A 23,869-nucleotide genomic window follows, 5' to 3' on the forward strand; every position below is an offset into this window, starting at 1 on the left:
ATTATGTGAATCCTTCTCACATTGGCCTCCTATTACGCTTATGCCGGTCATTTACAAACTAGTCGAAAATGATAGCTACGCGTATTATTTGTTCTCTGGCATATATCCGGGTCAGTATGGATTCATCCCTTATATTGCCAATGATTTCATTGGAATTGAGTATGAAAATATACTCGACAAGATGTACTTATCATGTAGGTTGATATAGAGGAAGCATTTGACATTGCTCATTGGGAATTCATTGCACATATCATGTTGGCTTTGGGCTTTGGGTCCAGAATGCGCCGGGTGGTCTATTTTCTTTATGAGCATAATCAATCTGCCGAAGTAATTGCTGGTGAGCTGACTCATTCATGGGTTCTTGGTCGATCGGCCAGGCAATGATGCCCTTTGAGTGCTATATTGTATGTTATTGCTACACATCCTTTGCTATTATATATGGACTCCTCGATGGCATCTGACCATTTACATGGATTATAACTGCCATCTCGTGATCATTTTGTGGCGCAAGCATGCGCGGATGACTCCATGTTTTGGCGTAGAAATCAACCTGAGGATGTTCGATGTATCATGGAAGCTACAAGTTTATGTGTTGGCTACAAGTCTGCAAGTGAACTTCCAAAAATATAATTTGTTACCATTGTATCAAATGGATTGGCACTCTATATTATGGCCAGGTGAGATAGTGAAGCCTGATCAAATTGTGAGGCATCTTGGATACCTGATGGCTTGGTCAGTCAACAATGCCAAATTATTGGATTGGGTTGAAAATAAGTTGAGGTCTAAATTGAACTATTGGAAATTGTTTAGTTGGCTGCTACATGTAAGACTCATAATAGTGCAATCCATCTTGGTGGCATATATGCAATTTTTCTTGCCATTGTTGCATTGGCCACCCTGACGTCTTTCGCCCTTCATGTATCGTATTTTAGAGCACTCTTGGTCTACTTGCTCCCAGAAAACGGGTTTGCGATTGCTCACGATGGATGAGTTGTGTACTCTAAAGCGTTGTGGTGGTCTGAATGTTCTACATTTGTGTTCTCATGTCACAACAAGGAAGGCTACTTTGTTATTGGTACTGCTTGAACAAAAACAGTCCTGGACGCAGATGTTTGCATTTTTGTGCTCTCATGCGGTTTCTACACCAGCTTTTGGTCATTGACAACCTTCATATTGGGATATAGTATTTGGTAATTTTGAAGCTACAATATCTGGATACCCCCTAGCTTCCAGTCTTGTTGCTGATTGGAAATTAGTCACACAGTTGTGGCATGGAAGAGATGACGCGTGTGGCAATTCACTTTGGTTGGAGAGTTTGCATTGGAGTCGGATTTTTGATCAGATTCTTGTTCAACGCTCTCCTACACAGGCTTATTTTCTCTCCTAGAAAGGTATTGATATGATAATAGATGTAATAGATGCTGATGGATGGGTGCTCTTGTTTAGACATGTTGCTCTTACTTTTGGGCTTGGGATGCACTACAGGCGCATTTAGAACACCATTAAGGATCTAGTGGACTACGTATCTCCCATTCCGCTGCTGGTTTTGGAGGATCGAATCTGTGATTGGCATTATGTTGGTTCTTCGATCCGCTCGATATCCGTAGAGAAGGTGTATTTTCATTTGCAGTCACTTTCCTGGATACAAGAGCACTCTAATAATGTATGGAATACGAATAAGGCTCTACATGGTGGCAAATTAAAGTTGTGAAGGTGTGCCATGTTAAGCTACCTCTAAAGGAGTGATTATTCATGTGGAGATGCATTGTTGTGGGTCTCCCAAACTGGCAAATTTTTGCTCTCCAGAAGATTGGCCTCTTCGTGATGTGTTCATTGTGGTGTAGGCATTGAGAATATTCCACATTTATTGTGGACCTGTTCTTGTACGTAACAGTTCGTGGACTGCATCCATCACTCCGGTCGTATGCATACTTTTTTGGCTGGGTTAGATTCTGGGTGCTATGGACAATGTGGAGAGCACGTAATTTCCTCACGTTTCAACAAATTCAAGTGGAGTATGTTTCCTTCTTCAAAACATCTCTTTGATAGGCTCTTCAAGTTGCCTATGACTTGGATGAACTCCCTTTAGTCATTACAGCCTCTACTTTGACTGTTTTGATTTACTGCTTGCAATATTTTCTATGGGTTTTCCTCGTGTCGAAGTTTGCCATTTGTAATTCAATTTGACATTACGAGAGAGAGAGAGAGAGAGAGAGAGAGAGAGAGAGAGAGAGAGAGAGAGAGAGAGAGAGAGAGAGAGAGAGCGCTGCAATTCTTGTATGATTGTTGAAATCTTGCTTGCTTTCTTGGAGCATTGAAGAAAACCAATTGCAATCGGTGTGTGTGTGTGTGTGTGTGTGTGTGAGAGAGAGAGAGAGAGAGAGAGAGAGAGAGAGAGAGAGAGAGAGAGAGAGAGAGAGAGAGTATTCACATGATGGACATGAGTGCATGGAGCCGAGGAGTAGTATGTTGACCATCGCTTTTCGGTAGGCTATATGTATGGTGAATTATGGGGTGTCACTCAATGTCGGGCACAGGATTTGTCAATTATTAGTCTCGATGCCAAGGCATCTATGTCACGGACATATGGCTCAGAGGGGATATAGGGCCCTAATTTGGGGGGCGAGGCAGCTTTAATCTCAGCCATCGGATCATCCAGTGAACTAGGGTGAACTAGGGGTGACCTAGGGTGAACCAGGGTCGGGTAGACTAGGGTGTGATCGTGTGCCATGCGAACATGTGCCATTAACGACACACGCTAGCATAATGGTAAGGAATCCGTGTGGCAACCAGGAGGTCTTGGGTTGAACTAAGGGTGAAGTCGGAGCGCCATTTTTGCTCGGAATTCACCGCACGATTAGACGGCTTCGATCAAAGCCGCTGCACGCCCCCAAATTTGGACCATAGATCCCTCGTGGCTGACCCCGTGTGAGATAGTGAAGCATCTCTTAATTTTGAAAGGGATGATCAAAAGGCGCGGCTTTTCTTCGCAGCTGCGGAGCTCATCCACTGTAGGTGCTCGCGTGCGTGCGTAGAGGGAGAGAGGGAGACTCAGAGTGAAGGAGAATAGATGGGTTGGGTGGAGGCGCCCTGGGAGTTCGATTGCCCAGGGACGCCTCTTCTCTGACAAAAACAGAGAGATTTGGCTGCCGTGTCGGCTCTTATCTGACACACAGGGAGAGAAATGGCTGCCTCGCATTACTCGATGACACCCTCATCATCTTCATACACTTCTTCGACACCTGCATCATCGTTGTCGGGGACTTTGACCCACAGACTCGTGGAAAGAGCTTCATCTTCGCGCCTTGCAAGTGAGTATGTACGCACCAGCGAGGAGTTAGTGGGTTATGTTACTTACCTGGAAGGTGCTTTGGAGAAGGTACGTGCAGAAGGGCAGCGATTCCAGCAGGAATCATTGGATGCCCGTAACCAAGCCACTCTCGCTGCCCACCGCCTCACCCTGGCGCATCGTCAAGCACATATTCTTGCGGCAGACACAACCCAAGCTCTTCAGACTGCTAGCCAGTACAAAGAGCAGCTTGCTCTCACCCAGACCTTGCTCACTGAAGAACAGCACAAATCTAAGGTACTAGACATGACATCTGCATTACAGTGTCCATGCGTTCAATCATTTCACCAGATACCCAAAAGTGTCATTTGGCTCAGCTATTAGCCAGAGTTAGCTATGTGGCTCGCCTTGACCACGTCTGTACATTTTATAGCTTAAGTTGTGATTTAGCTTTGATAAAAAAGTTCTTAACTTGTCACTCCACTCGTAGAACATTATACTTTTTTTCTAACAGCTCAATTATGCATGCAAGTTTGCAACATCGATTTCATGGTGTGTAGCTAATGTACTAGCCAAGAAACCTTATTCAAGATGATTGAAACACCCTTATTACATGAATAAGTCAGAACTTGGAGTCCCAGATAGTGGAATTAGAGAAGGCTATAAAGAAGAGAGATGAACTGGTTGAAGCGTGCAAATTGAAGGAACGTAGATCAAGAAGAGTACTGAAGAAACAAAATGAGAGACTTATGAGAAAAGCCACCCTTTCGTGGATTCTTGCTTGCTTATCAAGTATTTAGCATGGCACCTTCTCAATGCATAACCGACATGACCATATGCTGTAGAGTAGGGAACATACCGATCTAATTTTGATTCTACTAGTGCGTTAGCTTGGCTTTCTTTTTTCAAAAGGAAGCAATGCATTCGACATGAGAGTTAGTAGGCTCCATCTTAATGTTTGTATGATGGGTTAGGTTTGTTTGTTTGTTTCTTTGTGCAGATCCATATCTTGAAGTAGATACATCAAAGGAGCGAGCTGCTTCATTGATCAGGATGGCCCAGGACTTACTTAAGTCAGAGGGTCAGTCCCAAACAGAAACTTCAGGATCACTCACATTCTCTGACATGAAGGCAAGAAGCTTGCGATTAGAGTGCGCCTATGTAGAGAATGAAATAAAGCATCTGTTGCAGCCATCTATCTCATCATCTCAAACATCAGAAGACCATGAGTCTGCAGGGATTCACACAAAAACTGTGAGCACTGAATTTGCATTTATCTTTGTCATTATGTTGATGTATCTAAGTTGATGTGTTCTGTGCCTCTTAAATGTGCTGGGAGTAGTTCTTTGAGGCTTTGTATGCCAGGAAGATTGCAATTCTGAGCTCTTTCCATGGGAAACTGCTTGCTAGTTCTCCGAGTATTGTTGAAAGGGCAACCAATTTCAAGCATGCAATTGTTGAATGCTTTATGCTTTTGTTATGGCAGCCAGAGCTCTTGACAGCAAGATCACACTTCAGTTCTGAAGTAGACAAGGAAGGAAGGTCCAGCTCTAGAGGCGATTTACCCAATGGATGCAGCCCTATAAGGAGCATTCTAAAGTAAGAGCTCCTCCAGGTAGCTAAACATTGGGAACAAGTCTCAGCAGAGGTTTCACCATTGTGTTGTTTTCTGTCAAATGTTTTTTCTTTGCAGGGCAGCTCAGGATTTCTTTGATGATGTTAATGGCCTTGATTGTATGATGGCTCGCGATCAATTAGAAAGTCGGGAGCTGCATAATGAAGAAAGCAGATATGGCCGAGATGATCATAAGTTCAATGGACATGGCTGCATTGCGGCTCAGTTGGAAAGTTGCAAGCTGCACAAAGTAGAATGCAGAACTGGCCCAAGCCACCATAATGTGACAGTGAAGGAGCGTTATGCACGTGCTAGGTTTAAAGTGCCTCCGCTTGATCTATCAAGCAGCACAAAATCAGCTGCCTTTGAAAACCCCTCATCTATTCACATGCAATTTGGTATGTTCTAGCATTTTTGTTTGTAGCCATGACAGAACTCAGTATGTAGACCTTTGTACTTATGTTCCTCGTGCATGCATGCGTGTGGGGTCTATGTGGGGGCAAACATTTTTCTCTGTCTCCTTCTGGGCACTGATGTTGTCACAACGTTACAGGTGATGTTACAATAATTAGCCAATACTCTGCATGATTTAGGTGATGGTTTTGGTTATTTTGTCTTGTGGATGACCACTATGAGCCTATAACTTGCACTTTGGTTGATATATGAATTTGGGTTTCTCATAGGAATTCTTGTAGCTCTAAAAAAATGGTTCAAAAGTCTTTACAATTTTTGACTTAAACCAGAGCTTTAATCATCTGGAGTACCGTTTGCTCATCTATGCAAATTTCCAGGTTTCGGGCAAGTTGGTCATCACTTTCAAGATTGTGGTGACGAGTTCGAGATGAGGGAACAAGATGATGAGTATTTACCAAGAAAGGAGGAGAGAATAGAGAAGAAGCAGAGGGTGCAGGTGGATGTAATCCGTCGAGGCAATTTGTTGAACACTAAGCGGGATGTCGAGAGGGAGGGCATCACGCAGTGCCAAACAGACATCATGAAGACACTGCAAGGCTTAAAGAAAAACATGGGATATCTATTGGATTTGGAAGAGAGAAGCCATTTGAAGCACTTTACTTGACATGCGATTGTCTTTGCTGGTTAAGGGTTGAACGGGCTCAATCCAGTTTGTGTGCCAATCCCATGCACAGGAGCACATTAGCTCATTGTTTTGGTTTGTCAAAAAAATTGATGGTTTTTCACACCTCATGCTTCAGATTGCTTACATTGAAGGACATCACACTCAGACTTTGTGTATGATCTTGAGTTTCAACAAGGAAACCTGAGATAAAGTAAAAGTCAGTCTGAAGGTGGGAGTCCCTGTGGCAATAGACTGGTTGGCAAGCAAGGTGGAGATTGAAAGCTCTTTGTTTTGATTGAAGGTGAGACTGTGCCTCTTTCAAAGGTGCCAGCAACAGACACCACTTACACAGGTGTTTGAGTGGAGACCATTTCTAAGGAAAAGTAGCGTGGCTCTACGCCAAAGCCAAGCCATCCCTAAAGCTTGAAGATGGTATGCATTATAGACAGATAGGGCCATACAACAGAACAACGTTCAGAGTTCAAGTTGTTTCCCTGGAATATTGTAGCTGCAGAAAAGTAAAACCTTTTCTTGGAACAATAAGCGCAGACAAAGAGCAATTGAAATTGAGGCTCAGAACTGTTCTCTACTGAGGTTTTTTGAAGGTGTTTTTGTAACGTTCTTTCATTCACTTAACATGTAAATTTAAATGGTATCATTGTAGAATGCTCCGGTCCACATTGAAACATTCCTGACCTCATTTGGCTATGGTTTTGGAAAGATGCTGCCTTGCCAAAGCACATCATTCGTTCAAGTCATGTGACCTTTTGTGAATATTTGCTGCACACATTGGTGTTCTTTTCTTATGGTGGATGCTATTGCTGTGATTAAGACACATGAGAATTCCAAGTGATGGAGAGTTGCTTTGCTCAATTTCTTTGCCCTCTCTCATTCAGATGCTCAAGGCTATGTGAAGTTGTTGCCTTGGATTCAATAATTTGATTTAGGGATCCTATGAATTTCTCACCTTTTCCAAATTTTTTTTCACTGATACAGTTTTGCATCCTTCGTTTTTGGGTATGGATGTCATATCTCGGCTCTAACAACAGTTGTTGCTTATTTTCATTTGAACTTAATAATCAATTTGTTTGCTATGATGAAAGATCTCTTGGATGACCCCGGGCCATTGGCAACCACTTTCTCCCCACAAAACCTCTTACCCCTTTCACTCACTATCCAGGGTTTACTTTCTTGCATTAAGAACCAAAAAGTTACATGAAAGATTATGCAGAGAAATTTTGATCCTTTAGATTTGGCATCGTTTGTTTGCTATTAATAATGTCTTCTAATTTTTGGATCACTTTTGTCAACACTTAGAATGCCTTGATACTACAGATCAAGAAGACCTTGACTCTCTTGTTTCTACTCTCCCCTAAGGTGGTTAACCACCTCTTGAAATCTTTTGGATTATCTCCCCTTCCTTTTATCTTTTATTGAGGTAGAACCCTCTAATCCCCAGCCGTAGCAAACCAATGGCAGCTTGCACCAACTCAAGCTTCTCATTTTGTTAGTAATTACCTCAAGTAGGATGCCTCCAGCAGCACTACCCATTGAAGGCATTCTAAAAACCTCTACCACACCTAAAGAAAAACTTCCTTCTTCCTCCAAGGAAACCACTCAGTCTCGCAAGATATTCGGATATCACCCATCCAAACAGACACTTGGGAGGATCGACATTCAAACCATCTCGAGTTCCATGGCAACACCTAAAGAGGTTAGGTCACTATCCACTTTGCCTAATGGCTTACTCCATTTTGAGACTTCTAAAAGGGTTTCTAAGATTTAGTTTCATGTGTTCATGTGAATAAAGCATTTGATTTTGTTGCACCGTTTGAGACCACTTTTAGATCGTACGCATCACCTTCTCATGGAAATTCTCCCTTTGTATTGGCTCATACTTTTATAACATTAAGAAAGTCTTCAACTTTTTCACTCAACTTGTCATGCATAACATGTTTATAGACTTTCCTTAATGACTTTCCTAATTTTGGCAAACATGTAATTACTAGTGACACTTCTATTTGTCATCATCCCTTTCTTAAGACTAATCTCGCTAAAGGGATTAATCATATTCCTTCTAATCCCTTTGTTGCCACTGACGAGTTATGCTCGTTTTGGTTTTGGCAAAAAAAATCAGTATTTTTATTCTAGAAGTCTTTATTTCTGAAAAAAATTCACAAGAAAAAAAATTCATAATAAAACATCTATTATAGTTCTCAAACCCCTCCATTATTGATGAAACTAATTGGCTTAAATCTCACCTTCTTGTCACAGGAGTTGATAAAGCAAGCAACCCTTGTATTTTTATTTGTAAATACTTGATAAGATCTTTGGCTTTTCAAAGAATTTCCTCAACAGAATTAACTGGTGTTACTTGTGATGAAGTAGAGATACCTTCTATCTTGAAAAACTCTTTACAACTTTGTTATATGTTAATCCTATTTTTGCTTTTACTCTTCTTTATATTATGGGTTCCTACTAGGCTCACAAAAATTCTTTTAGATGGCTAACCAATGCCCATAACTGTATTTTCTCAAATTTCACTTCATCTAATCTTCAGGTTTACAAGCTCTAAAAGGGGCCTTACACGAATATACCTTCTCGTTAAAACTCTCTTCTTCTCGGGTGTGTGGGTGTGTGTGTGTGTGCGTGTGTAAAAGAGGAAAAAGGTATAACCTTTCTATCACCCAAGTGTCTTAGACTAATTATGCCATTTCCCTCTTGAATAACAGGTCTTGAGTTCAACTCCTCGTTGGCTAGATCTTTAAGGTCTCTTGGGATAGTTTCCTACAACGTTAAAACACTCTCTTCTTCTTCTTTTTCTTCTCTTGGAACAAAAGGCGAATTCTTCCAAAAAAACCTCAATCTTCACACTTTTTGGAGTTTAGATAGCCATTATGACTTTATGACAGATCTTTCCAGAAAAATTTACTCCTTGTACACGTTTGATGTTTAGTCTTGTTTTGAGATCATCCCACACCATGGCCCAGATAGTCTTATGGAAGCCATTGAATGTATTGTATGATATATTAAAACACTTTGGATATATTTCATTTAAATATAAGAAGGATCTATTATGCATCAAAAAAAAGAAAGCAAAAGATTAATTTTCCTCTTCACATTTTCTCAATTACAACTCTCTTGCTTTAAGATTGTCTAATACCAAAGTTGGTGGTCTTATTCGTAGGCAAGGTAAAGGTATTCCCATGGGCTATCCTTGCTCACCTCATTGATGTAACCTTTACCTAGCTTCTTTTGAAATTAGGTTTATTCAAACATTATTGTAATTAAAAGCTTTTAATTCTTTGATTAAAAAAAATAAAATCTCCTCCATGTTCATGGGTGACACGTGCCTTATTAATAACCAACAAGTCCTTAAATACCTCAATCCACTTCAACCTCGGAACCATAATCACCCTAAGTTATTGGATATATCCTTGCGCGGATATGATTAATCTAAAGAGAGCTTACTCTACCTACTAGGTCCATACGGGGATTTTATGTTTGCAAGCTTTTGTTTTTGAGCTTTTGGAATTAAAATATTATTTTTGAGTTTTTTAATGCTCATACTACACTAACGATATCGTCAAATATTAGTGTGGCATAAGAAAAATCTACATTAGATTATGCAATCCTTCAATCAGCAAACAATCAAATGTAACATGGGTGGGGTAACATGCATGCACATCTTTGCTTGTGGAAATGTATGCTCAGATGCACATCTCTTGCTAGCTTTAAAAAAAGCCTTGTTTCTAATTAGGTTTCATTGAACATAATATTGTGAAGAATGCCAAACAACATATCTATCATAGTTTCAATGTAACCTAGCGAACCAACTCAAAAACCTCAAAACCAAACCCTTTGCCTTTGAGAAAGGTTTTCTTCAATCACCGTCTGACATGATAGTGCGGTGCCACACCAAGGCTATAATTTTGCGATAGACCTTAGGTTGGGGGACGTCCAAAAATGTAAGTGCAGTGTGACACATGGTCTTTGATTCAATGTCAAATTGTAGTGAGACTTTATAAGGGTGGGGAATACACCTTATCACTCAAAATTTTGTTTGCGATTGGAGTCTCGTGCCACACCAATCCTCCTACGCACAACCTCCGTAATGTTCTCATGATTATCCATATGCAAGCATTAACAATGTGCACCCCCTCTCTAAGGCATAATTTCCAAGAAAGGATTGTAGTGTATGGCTACTACCGTTAGCTAGTCATATTTCAAAAAGTGAGAATACAGCAATCAAGTGTGCACACTGTTAAAAATACTATCTCAACAACTATAGTATAAACATAATATGTATCATCATGGACACCCATAGTCAACTCCTTAAGCATATTTTTTTTTCTTTTAAGCTCTCTCTCTCTCTCTCTCTCTCTCTCTCTCTCTCTCTCACACACACACACACACACACACACACGCGCGCACACATCTTTAAGGTCTCTTCAAAGTGTTACTATGGCATTTCTTCTTCCTCCTAGACTCTTCTTCTTTTTCATCTTCAAAAATCCATAAAGGTAGTGAGAACCAGAACCACCTGTAGCAAATGGATGTTTCAAAATTGTGCCACCAAGTGGAATGACATAGATGCTTCCATTGTCGTATTTATCCCACCCGCCCACGATTACACCTACTTCAAGCAAAGAATTATTTTGATATAACAATTCACGCACAAGAGTTGTTGTTGTTTTCACAGTACCATATTGTCTTTCTACTTGGACTGTATGCTAACATAGTCTGAGATGATCAGAGAGTCGGCTACCGATCCTGATTGACAAAAAGATATACATTGTCTGTTAGACAAGTAACCTTGTCCGATGTTCGATTTGCCACATGTGTTCCACTGCTAGTGCGTGAATCTACTTCCTTAATGACCCCTTTGTCATATTGAATGGCCGATGGTGGGTGCTTGGGACCAATCAGGTGTCCAAGGCTCCATAGCTGCACTTCTCTTCTGTCGCAATCGCGTAAAGTGCCAGCTACTAACTCTCTCTCTCTCCCCCCCCCCCCCCCCCCCAAACACACACCCAATGGTTGCAGAAGCTTAGGGTGTGACCAACACTTCTGCCCACTGCGGCATATCGTAAAGCATCTTCTCTCGAGCCAGGCGGTGGCGCTCCGATTCCTGCCGTCTCTTCACCAGCTACATGCGCCGCCCAGGTAGGTACGAGGGCCTCTCCCCATGCTGCGCACCCATGTAGCACTAGTCGGCCAGCACCAATTTCCGCTCACGCATTTGACACCACTAGTGCTCCCCAGCCCTTGCTTCACATCGATGCCTGACAACACAACCCTGATTCGTGACATGTCATGATCCTGCTCCCTCACTCTGGCATCAAATAACAACAGTAAGAATATAATTTAATGGTTGGCCTTCGCCACACGCTTGATCTCATCCTTCTTCTTGATAGCATAGCTGTTGAAGAACTAGCTTTGACTGCATTGATTAGCTCATCAACAAGGCACTCCACCATAGTCTTGATATTTCCGAAAGCACTCTCTCGAGCACCACTAGTGAGGAGAGGAATGCAGGAGATCCGTAGCTATCTTGAGTATGATGTGCAAGAATCATCAGAGCGAGCGGGGACCATGACATGGGTGTCGTTGCGGATGGCCAGGCTAGTGTAAGTTTTGTCCGCCTTGGAGAAGATCCTCACAAGCTGGCCCTGGGGGGCATGAGGTTCCGGCTGCACAAGGTGGTGGGAAAAAGGGGCCTGCTGGTGCGGGTGGCCATAGTAAGCCATTACTGCTGCTGCTGCATGTGAAGACGTTAGCTCTCGCTCTCTCTCTCTCTCTCTCTCTCGAAAAAGGAGGCCTCTCCTCCCCCCCCCGCGCCGCAAAACAAACAATCATCCACGCGCATGCGGACGATGGGCCTCCCTTTTTCTTAGAAAAAGGAGAGGGGACAAAAGCCCCCATCATCCACGCGCATGCGGACGATGGGCCTGCCCTTTTTATCACAGAAACAAATTGTATAGATAAGGCTCTTGAGAGTCCCTTCCCACCACGTGGCTAGAATGATTGTAGATCCTCATTGTCTTTCATGTATATGTTATAATGTAATCTAAATAATAATGATTTGAATAAATAAAATTCAATAATTAATTAAATTGTGTGAAATGTATGATGTAATTTATAAATAATTAAAATAAACATTTTTTTAAAAAATTGGACATGCTTTGCTAATTAAACCCAAATTTTGGAAAAAAAGGGGGAGGGGCTTGGACCAATCCGAAGCGTTTTCTCTTGCTGCAGTAGTTGGAAAAAGTCGCAAATCTAGAAAAAAAGTTTCTATGGTCACGCTCAATACTGATACTAAAAACATGTTTTCTTAGTTTTCTTTGGGCCATTTGATTCAAAAGGAGCCATGTAGCATGTTGAAAGAATAATGGATCTCTTACTAAGTGGAACCTTGGGGACAATGATGAAGTGCTAAATACAGCAAACATGACAAAAGTGGGTTTAGCATTATGATCTCTAGAATCCCATAGAAACTACTCAACATCTAGCCAAATTTTTAGTTTATAATTAGATATGGTTACTACCTACAAACTACATACAATTGGCCTAAGAAACTAGCAATATTGAGAAAGCTATACTTGCTACACTTTATGTCTCGTATTCTTTAGCAATAAAAAAACTCAACCATCATCATATACTATGCTATATAGCGTATTGGGTCCCCCAGAACTCAAGGAAGATTAGATTTATGTCATACATGGCACTTACATAATCAAAAATTGCATTTGGATATCAAGAAAACCACCAAAAAAATCATAAATGTGCTAATTTTGGCCAAAAACATGATTATACAATTCTTGTAAGTTGGTCATAACTTTCAATTTTAACATTTAGTTCTCCCTAGAAGCATCAAAACATGTTGAGAACTATGAAGGCTTCTCCTCTAGCACTCTAAACCTCACAACAATGAAATTTAGAGTGGTATAGTTGCCCAAATTTGAGAAAAAGCCAAAAACAGGACCTGTTTTTTCACACAGTTTATGTTCAAAAATGTTGTGCATGAGTAAGGATAATGGTGAGATTGATATTCCAAAAAAAAGTCAAGTTTTTTTCAGCTCATAAGGCAACTTTGTGGATATATAGCACCTAGAAATTCATACTCTTCAAATAATTCAAGCAAAACGGTCACTAACAGGACACAAAAGTGTCCAAGGACATAAAAGTGTCATGTTACCAGTCTAGTGATATACTACATAAAATATAGTATATAATATATACTATATAAAGTATAGTATATAATACACACTATATAAACTATCAATATAATATATACTATATAAGATATAATGTATAATTCATACTATATAGACTACATATGTATTATATAAAATACTTAAACTATCTATATCATACTATATATACAATAATAATTATAATAACTATAATATATAACAAGAGATTGTATTATATATATATATATATATATATATATATATATATATATATATATATATATATATAATTATACACTATATATAATATATATGCTATATAAACTATTATTATATATAATAAATAAACTATATAACAATTTACTTTAGTGATATGTTAGTATATATCATTATAATGTACAATAAGATTATAACATAGTATATTATTAGTATTTTATTATAGATACTTTAAATACAATATATATTATTTAATCTCCATATAATATATTAATATATATACACTATATATATTAGATTATATATTATACTACACTATAGCTAATATATATTATATAATTATGAATATGTGTATATACATATACATACATACATATATATATATATATATATATATATATATATATATATATATATATATATATATATATATATATATATATATATATAGTTATATATTTTAATATAGTGTATATATAGTATAATACATTGTTATGAATAGTTTTATCTATACTATAGTGCATTTAGAATGTATAGTACATGTATATACTAATTTTTTTAAACAAATGCACATATTTTGAGTGATTGTGAGAATGACATGTTTTAACAAGAACATTTGAATGGATTTGAATTGAAATGGATCGTAATGATTGCAACTGTACATATCTTATAGAATGGATATTGAATCACCATTTAGTCTAGTTTTCAATGAATGCATTAACCCCTTAGAGCTACATTCTTTTGCACTTTCTTTGGGTTTATACACTCTCTGTCATCTCATATAGTTTACATAATATTATAGTACATATAGTATGTATAGCATAGCACAAAAAAGCCTTGAGTGGCTTCATATGTGATTGAAGATGCATAAATGCTAGATAAGTTCGTGATTGAAAAATGGTCTTAATGTTAGTGCTATTGTTGCATCTTTCTGTTTTAAAAAATAATTCTTGAAATGCTCTAGTTATAAGACATATTTCAAGACGTACACTTCAGGGAGTTCCTTAAAAACAAAATAAAATGTGCATGTGCCCTGACAATTTTTGGTGTGATGGGCTAGTGGTAAATCAAAGAAAGTCCTCTATGAGATATTAAAGAATTGGTTTCGGATCTCATAGTTTTGGATTGAGTACTTTTTGGATGGTTTTGAGGACATTAATGTCAAGCCTGGTGTGGAGAAACATCATTTGAATAAAGGAGGTGTTGTCTACGAGTCTACATAGAGTTTAAGGTAATGAACTACTTCCATGCATTATAGATCTTTAAAAGCATTGACCTTCCAACATTGTAGGAGGAGAATATCATGACACTTCAATACTACAGGAGAAAACACATATGGAGTAGAAGGGTATGCTTCCCAGAGTTTATAAAAATTCGATCAGAACAATGGAGAGGATCCCTCAACAAGGTTTTCCATGTCATTCTCTTGACAACACCATATTAGATGAAATGGAAAATTCTCAATAAAGTAGGAATCTGAAACTTTGATCGATCCCACTTAAAATGGGAAAAATTCCACTTATTTTGGGAAAATGGGTGTTCAATACATCACTTATAGCCTTTTTAATTTAGAAAAGAGCCCACATCTCATATGGTATGTGGTGTTGATAAACACCTTAATCACCACAAAAATTCTGAATTTGCATGATATATAATTTATGTACCTATAATCTAGATGCATGCGAACCATTATGGGGTGGAGTGGGTCCCCTTTTTTCGAACTTACAGTCATCATGGCCTTTGTCCTCTTTCTCCTTTCCTCTCGTGCAACTAGCTTGTCACTCGAAATTTCGCCTGTACTTGTGTGCTCGCTCTGCTCCCATAGCTTGTGCTCCCCCCATTGCATGCTGTAGCCGTTGCGCTCTGCCTCCCATTGCACCCGTTGTGCTCTGCCATATCCCTCATTGCCCCCGGCACGGAAGCATAAAGACTGCAGCAACACCCTCTACAGAGATGACTCCCAAGAAGAACACTCCCTCCAGGAAGCGCAAAAACTCGATTCAGAGCACAGAGTTGGTATAGCAGGCGCCCCTTGCAACAAAACCACAGCACATCAGACCCCGCAATAGCCACCACACAACAGACCCTCCCAACACATGCGACACAACAGACGCCTTCAACAACCACGACACAACAATCCCCTGCAACCAACACGACGTTGCAGACCCCAACAACAAACACGACCGCCAAAACTTCCCTCTCCAAATGCATGTTGTTGGTTGAAAAATATGCTCGAAAAGGTGAGTTCTACATCGCCTCATGTCTATGCGCCTCATGGAAATGCATGGCCAAAGATCCTTTTTTTCAGCATTGGTTGCAAATCATTTTTCTCCATGACTTTGCTTGTAGCATCGGTGGTGTATCCGGTACTTTCTAGGTTTTGCTATTCTGCAGTGCAGTTGCATAAGGATTATGGAATGAGCATGGAGGGCAAGCTGCCTAAAGATTTAATAGACAAGGACTTGCCACCTGAACAGTGGTCAACAATCTTCAAGGTGCAGGAGAAGAAGAAGACTAAGATCTTCCTCCACCAGGTGCATGACCACCTTTACGATGCATGCATACTTCTGTATCAGAAGGTCTCCTAGGCTGCCCCCTCCAATGACGAGCTCATGACGAGGTTTTTGAGGGGGTTTGCATATGAATATTGCAATGCTACCAAGGCAGATCCCGTTAGCCATAAGATTGCATGGGCTTTGGTTGGGGATCAAGTATTAGAGAATGTCAAAAGCCAAAAAGGGGGGGCTCAATCCAAAAATACAGAAGTTCATGTTCGATTACAGCGTGAAGGAAGCCCCCACATTTGAAGGATTGAAAGAGAATGTTGTGGATGGTCCTACAGCGTCCAGTCACCCTCTACAACACATGTGGACAGCCTCTCAACCCCTCTACACAGCATGGGTGGATAATCTTGCCGATGACCTTGAGCAGCAGGCAGTGAAGGCAGAAGAGAAGGTGAAGTCTGCAAAGATAATCGTGGCTGCAAAGCGGGACTTATGGTTGTGCAACGAAGGTACCTCCTCAGCTTGTGCACCCATCACTGCAGAGGTGGAGAGCCTTAGAGAGGAGGTGAAGAAACTGAAAGCCTCTCCAACAGAAAATGCAGCTGCGATTGCCAAAAAAGAGGCTGAAATTGGAGCCCTTACAAGGGTACTCTCCAAGTCTTTTGGATTCAATGATGCTGCAAGGATGAAGGGGGAGGTGTCAGCCATGCAGGTACTCCAGTTTTCTCTGTCTTTAAAGTGTATAAAGTGCTAACAGTGGTTGAGATGGTCACCTTTTAAGCACTTGCAACCACTTTCAACCACCTACAGACTCTTTTAAGCACATGCAAACATTTGGAAATACATGCAAGTGCTTGCAGGTGCATAAAAGTGGTTAAAAGTTCTTGCAAGTGCTAAAAAATTCTTGACTATTTAGCACTTGCAAACACTCTAACCACATGTAAGCACTTTCAAGAACTTTTAAACACCTAAAAATGCCTGCAAGTGCTAAAAAGTGCCTAACTTTTATGCACTTGCAAGCACTTTGAACCACCATTTGGCCCATTAAAGCACTTTGAAGAACTTTCAACCACTCGCAAACTCTTGCAAGTGCTTGAAGAAGATTCAAAGTGGTTAAAATTGCTTCAAAATGCTTTCAAAGTGATTAAAAGTGCTTCTTGCAATCACTTCAGAGCACTTTTAACCACTTTAAAGCACTTTGAAACAATTTTAAGACCCTGCAAGCACTTGCAAGAGTTTGTAAGTAGTTGAAAGTGCTTCAAAGTGCTAGAAAGAGCTTCCAAGTGCCTTTCAAAATGCTGCAAGTGGACAGGTTGAACTACAAATGCCAACAAGTGCTAAAAAGTGACTTACTTTTATGCACTTGCAAGCACTTTGAACCACCTGCAGGGATATTAAAGCACTTTGAAGCACCTTCAAGAACTTGCAGGACTTTGCAAGTGGTTGAAACTACTTCAAAGTTCTTAAATTTGTATCAAAATGCTTTCAAAGTGCTTAAAAGTCTATTTTGCAATCACTTCAGAGCACTTTCAGGCACTTTTAAGCACTTTAAAGCACTTTCAACCAATTTTAAGACCCTGCAAGTGCTTGAAATTGCTTCAAAGTGCTAAAAAGAGCTTCCAAGTGCTAGCAAGTGCCTTTCAAAGTCCTGCAAGTGGATAGATTGAGCACCTGGAAGCATTTCCAAGCACTTTTAAACAGCACTTTGAAGCACCTTCAAGCACTTGCAGGACTTTGCAAGTGGTTGAAAGTGCTTCAAAATGCTTAAATTTGCATCAAAATGCTTTAAAGTGCTTAAAAGTTTATTCTACAATCACTTCAGAGAACTTTTAAGAACTTTAAAGCACTTTTAACCACTTTTAACCACTTTTAAGACCCTGCAAGGCTTGAAAGTGCTAAAAAGAGCTTCCAAGTGCCTTTCAAATGTTGCAAGTGGACAGATAGAGCACTTGTAGGCGCTCGCAAGTATCTACAAGTACTTGAATGTTCCAGCAAGTGCTCCATGCTGCCTACAAGTGCCTGCTACTAGGGCATGCATGTCCCCCATTATGGTTGGTTGTGCAATAATCTTCCTTTGTTTTTCATTTTGTACAGACAATAGTTCAGGAAATGGACAGGGAGCTTGGTGAGTTCAGAAGGCAGGCCTCCTTCATGAAGGGGTCCAGCAAGTTCATGAAAAGAGAGGGCAGGGCCCTTCTTGTGCACACTCCACCTTCCAAGTCTAAATTTAGTGTGGATACTGTTTTATTGTCTGGAAATTGTGTGGCCTGTGGTCGAGAACTGTCGAGAAAATATGCGGCCGGTGTCTTTCAGCTATCGTGTGCCCACAGATACCATCCGTTCTGCTTTTCAGTGGTCAGCACGACTGATCCCAAGTGTGTTGTACCAGAATGTAAATGGGAGATAACCCATATAGCAAGATGCTGGGCACTTGGGAATTCTTAAAGGTAGGTTGGTCATTTTATACAATAGAACTTATGCTAATCAATTGTGGAGACTAATTGTGTGCGTTGGTTCAGCTGAGCCAGTGGCTGAGAAAGAAGCTTCCACATCGTCCATGCACGATGTGGAGGATGAGGTCTTTGACCTTGACGCCACGCTGCCGAAGTACAAGAACTTTGAAGGTGGGAAAACTGTTGAGGGTGGTGACCAAGACATTCTGAAGGAGACAACTCCGTCCCCAAGAAACCAAGGTAATGTTAGTTTTGAATATCTGTCTCCTCCCATGTCTGAATCATGGTCACCGTGTTCATTGTGGTCACAATATGTTGCCCAGGTATTGATGCCTGTAAGGAGGACAGTGTAGCTGAGGTAGAGGATCCTAAAATGGAATCAACCCTACAATTTGTAGAGGTGGATATGCGGAAGAAGAGAAAAAAGCAGATGGAGGACGAGCTCTCCCATGACCCCAAAAAAAGTATTGGCATACTCCTCCCAAAAACCAGAGCATGCAAGAAGCTTTAGCTTCTTGAGCTTTGTATCTTTTATTTTCATGCTATCTTTTTTAGATTCTAGCTTTGTATCTTTTTTCCCACCAATATAAATTTAAGTATTGTCTCTTAGTTTCTCTCTATTTGTTCTCTACAGTTAAAATTCATGTCGTTGGCTCAAAACCCCCACCGCCTACTGATGAGGTAGAGCACATTGATTGCCAGATTCCTTGCTACAAAATGTCTCGCTTCCCAATCCATAGAGATTTGGCAGTAATTGTAGACTTCAACAATGTGCTTGCTTGTGTGCAAGATAAGCGCAAAGGATTGGTTCCATATTTAAACACGATGTACTTTGACAAAGTAAAGGGGGATGATACCGTCACCTAATATGTACTTTGACAAAGTAAAGGGGGATGATACCGTCACCTACTATGTACGGAACGATGCAGAATTATTCTTGCTTGGACTCAGTCAGATAGTAGAGAATTTTCTTTTCTGTGGTCATCACGCGCCTGCCATAATCTTGAGAAGGGTATGGACAAGTGCATATCTCGGGCCAAGCATTGTCTGAGTGGGTGGCTGGCACAGAACTGCTGCCATGTTAGCAGTTGGGAATTTGGAAACCCCCCAAAGTAAATGTTCTTCAAAAAAAATTGAAACCTTTTGGAACCTCTTTCCTAAGCTCAATAAGTCTAACACTTACTGCTGGATGATTCCCTTTATAAGATGTACTTCAATGATCCCAGTAACTTTGTTTCTGCCTGGGATAGAAAAGCAAAATGAGAGGCAGTGGGAAAATTTCCTCAAAGAAGATGTTGCCTCGTTAATAATACAGTGGGCTGAGACTCCTGACAGAGCCAAGATTGTTAGGGAACGTCCATTTGATGCTAGTACGGATGAAATTGAACAAATGAATTGGAATCTGGCACATGGAAAAGTACGGTCACAACAGGAAATTCTTGCATCAAAAATTCCAGGTCCAGCAACCAATTATAAGCGACCACGTCGGCAAGAATGGCATGAGCAGTCTACTAACTGACTTTACTCCTTGAAAAAGCTAACTCCCTGTAAAGCAAACTGTTCTTGTATCTAAACCTGAATATACTATGAAGATTTTGAAAGTCAACTGTTACTACTGCTGTCAACTGGAATTTGTGTTAATTATTGGTTAAGTGGTCGAGTGGTTTGAAGTGGGTGGTGGTCAAGTGGTCAATAGTGCTTGTCAAGTAGTATAAAATGCTCCAAAGTGCTGGTCAGGTGGTCCTAAGTGGTCCAAAGAGCTGGTCAAGTGCTTGTCAAGTAGTATAAAGTGCTGGTCAGGTGGTCCAAAGTGGTCCAAAGAGTTGGTCAAGTTGTTCAGGTGGTTGTTAAGTGGTTGTTAAGTAGTACAGAGTGCTTTCCAAGTGGTTCAGGAGTTTGGTCAAGTGGTTCAAAGTGCTGGTTAGGTGGTTCAGAGTTCTGGTTAGGTGGTTCAGAGTGCTTGTCAAGTGGTATAAAGTGCTGGCCAAGTGGTTCAGGGGAGCGGTTAAGTGGTTTAAGGGGCTTGTCAATTGGTATAAAGTGATTAAAAGTGTTGGTCAGGAGGTCCTAAGTGGTTCAAAGAGTTGGTCAAGTTTTTCAGGGGGTTGGTAAATTGTGGTTAAGTGGAACAAAGTGCTGTCCAAGTGGTTCAAGGGGTTGGTCAAGTGGTTCAAAGTGCTGGTCAGGTGGTTCAGAATGCTTGTTGTCAAGTGGTATAAAGTGATGGCCAAGTGGTTTAGGGTGTGTGTCAAGTGGTTCATAGTATATGTCAAGTAGTATAAAGTGCTTAAAAGTGCTGGTCAACAGGTGGTCCTAAGTGGTCCAAAGAGTTGGTCAAGTGGTACAGGGGGCCGGTAAAGTGCTTTTAAGTGTTTCTGGGGGTTGGTAAAGTGGTTCAAGGGGGCTGGTAAAGTGCTGATCCACTGGCCAAGTTCACTACCTCCATTTAAAAAATAAAAATAAAAACAGTTCACTGCCTCCTTTTTATTTTTATATAAAAAAGTGCTAACTACTGTTAAAAGTACTGGCCAAAGTCAAATTTACAGAGATAAATCTTAAAAGTTCTCCTCTGGGGGCATGCTGTTATAGATTTGCTCGAATATGTCATTTGACATATCATATACATTATGCTCACCTTCCCTCGGGGACATGGAAAACCTGAAGCATCGCCCACCATGGGAGTAGATTAGAGCAATGGGCTTGTTGTTCAAAAGGACATAAGTATCATCACGACCAGCTACCTTGTCATAGAATAGGCCCTCAACCACATACAAGTTTTTCTTAATGATGTTGTGCCATTGATCCTTTTCCTCTGTTTTGGCCAGGCGCTTTGTGGGGGTGCATTTCAGGACGTACAAGTCTGTACTTGACTCCTCTGCAGTCACTGCAAAGTTTTGGACAACCATCAAGGCATTGCTCAGGTCATCGTGGTGGCAAGCATATCCTTGCTTGACGCTTCTCCATCACTTTCATCCGTAACTGTGGGTTGTATTTGCAAGTAAACCCACCCATGCACATGATCTTTGTTGGCACATCTCCTCCATTGACCTTTGATGCACGCACCGCAAAAGCAACACTAGAGAAATCTGTGCCTTAGTCCGTGCATATCCGTCTGACTATATCCATTGACACAGTGCCAGGATTGAGACCCTGTCATGCGCTTACAATCCCACTCTATAACTCTATCGACATCACCAAGCTTGACCTCCCAAAAAGCATGATCGACTTTCTTGACTGTTCAGGCCAAATAGAGCAAGAATTAGAAATTTGTATTTTTTGTATATGTATGTGTGAGAGATGATTTTTGAGAGTTGCATTGAGGAATGCAACAATTCTTGAAGCGTTATGCAGCTCCCACCCGTCAGATTTCAATTGCTCCTGTGTGAGGGCTCTTTTGACCACTGCACCAGCACCGTCGTGTTCACCCTTTCCATGGCTGGAAGCAAAGAAGCTGTGAGTCATTTTGACACCTGTCATATTGAAGAATCGTGCAACAAAATAGAATGGCCGCCTTGCTTTGGATTATGATGCAACACCATCCGACCACACCCAATGTCGCTTGACACTATAGCCGTCTCTTTTTAGTCATTCATTGTGCAAAAGAAAATAGTGCTGCACAAACAAAGTGTCATGTGTCTTGTTGTCAGAGATGTAGAAGTGAGTCGTCTTTTGTATAGCACCAAGCGCATCACGTAAGTATGAAATGTGAACAAAGATTGTGACCTGAGATGAATACCAATGCATTGAATGAATCTTGTTCTGCACCTTGAAGGAGTAATTCTTTGCAAAATCCACTATAGACACCACTACATCGTCAGGAAATTTGTACAAACACTCCTTGAACTGTTGAGCTTGCCACATGTACAAGTAGTTGTGTTTGATGAACTTCCCTAGTTTCCCTCGGAGCACAGAAATGAAACTCATCGGAATGAGCTACTGAACCACGACGCCTTTTCGACATTTATCTAGACCTTCTTCATCCTTTTCTTGTGTAGGAACCTTGTCAAAAAGCTTGACAGTCTCTTCAACGGGACACAACAAAAGCCTTTCAATCCCACAATCAGTGCATGTTCCCAAAAGACATTTGCTGTGGTGAAAAGCACTATTAGTTGGCTTTGGACACAATACAGACTCCCATAGTTCTGTCAAGGATGAAAAAGGGGCTGCACACAAGACACATGCAAAAGCATGACGTTCCATATAGCCCGTATCTTCCATGACACATCTCATTTAAGCCTTCCTTCAAGTAGACAAGCTGAACATGGTATTCACAACAGTAGGTGTTACGGTCCTTCAACTTGCATACGAAGTATGGCTTCAGACCCTCGAAGCATCTAAGGGATATCCTAATGTTAGGATTAGCCTCTTGGAATTGCATGTACAAATCCCTCTGCCACACAAAAGAAATTTAAAAATACTATAAAGTACTGAAATGCAACACTTACACACTCTGCGACACTTTGAGGCACTTTCAAGAACTTTTAAGCACTTTTAATACTTTGTAGCACTTTAAAGAACTCTGGGGCACTTGATAGTACTATGAAGCAACCTGTCATGCACTTTGGTGCCCTTTGAAGCACTGTGCAGCATTGTAAAGCACTTTGGGGCACTTGAAAGCACTCTAAAGCACTCTTAGGCACTTGATAGAACACTATAGCACTTTACCAACACTTTGGTGCACTTTGGAAGCACTCTAAACTACTTGGTGGCACTTTAAAAGCACTTTCAAGCACTTTGTGACACTTCAAATCACTATGAGGCACTTTGTGGCACTGTTAACCCTCACGGCACACGGACACCCTATCACCTACGATGGACGTGTATTATGTATTTGGTAGAGTCAGGTACCGGGCTTGTCGGACCAATAGGGAAAGGTAGAGTGATCGCCAATGAGAGGCGCACTTTAACTTGGACATTCAAGGGATTAGTTGGTTAAGCATGGGCGCCCAAGTGTGAATGGGGTGAGCTCCTATAAAAGCCAACTAAACCTAATTTTTACTCATTCTCTCATTTGTGCAATTGAAGAGTGCTCTTGCTCCATCTCCATCTTCTTCTTCTTCACCTCCTTGTGTGTGTGTGTGAGAGAGAGAGAGAGAGGGAGAGTGTGTGTGCGATCGAGCATTACGAAGGCACGACGGCGGCGAAGCGGTTGAGCGCGGCACGACTGCAGCTTCTTCTTCATCGCGGCGAGGAATCCACCACGAAGGCGAGCGTAGAGCGGTGAGTGACACACCCTTTGTTTTCTTGAGCTTGCTAGTTTAGGCTTGTTGTGTGCTTGGAGCCGTTTGTGGCTCGCATACGGTGTATTGGCAAGTCCCTTGCTTCGACAGTGCGGCAAGGAGCGCACATTTTTGGCGCTGCTGCCGGGGATATGCCTTACACTAAGCTCGGTTAGCACTTTGCGCTTCCTTGTGGTGCAATTTGTATCATAGGAAAGGGCAGGGAAGGAGTGTGTGGAAGGTTTCTGTTTTTTGCGTTTTCTGCAATTGCTGTCAAATTTCAATTTCTGCTATTG

General features: G+C 40.8%; 1 protein-coding gene across 1 annotated transcript; it reads left to right on the forward strand.

Annotated features, from left to right (window-relative positions):
- The first annotated feature begins 2,963 nt into the window (after window positions 1-2,963).
- Window positions 2,964-6,756, forward strand: LOC147445274 (uncharacterized). Its single transcript, XM_086524838.1, has 6 exons — window positions 2,964-3,586; window positions 3,916-4,081; window positions 4,290-4,543; window positions 4,776-4,888; window positions 4,983-5,302; window positions 5,696-6,756. Exons 1-6 carry the CDS (start codon window positions 3,185-3,187, stop codon window positions 5,980-5,982), a joined length of 1,542 nt encoding a protein of 513 aa, XP_086380964.1. The 5' UTR covers window positions 2,964-3,184; the 3' UTR covers window positions 5,983-6,756.
- The last annotated feature ends 17,113 nt before the right edge of the window (window positions 6,757-23,869 follow it).

Source organism: Adiantum capillus-veneris, chromosome 12 (assembly GCF_014529385.1).
Source record: "Adiantum capillus-veneris isolate H3 chromosome 12, ASM1452938v2, whole genome shotgun sequence".
Lineage (NCBI taxonomy): Eukaryota > Viridiplantae > Streptophyta > Polypodiopsida > Polypodiales > Pteridaceae > Adiantum > Adiantum capillus-veneris.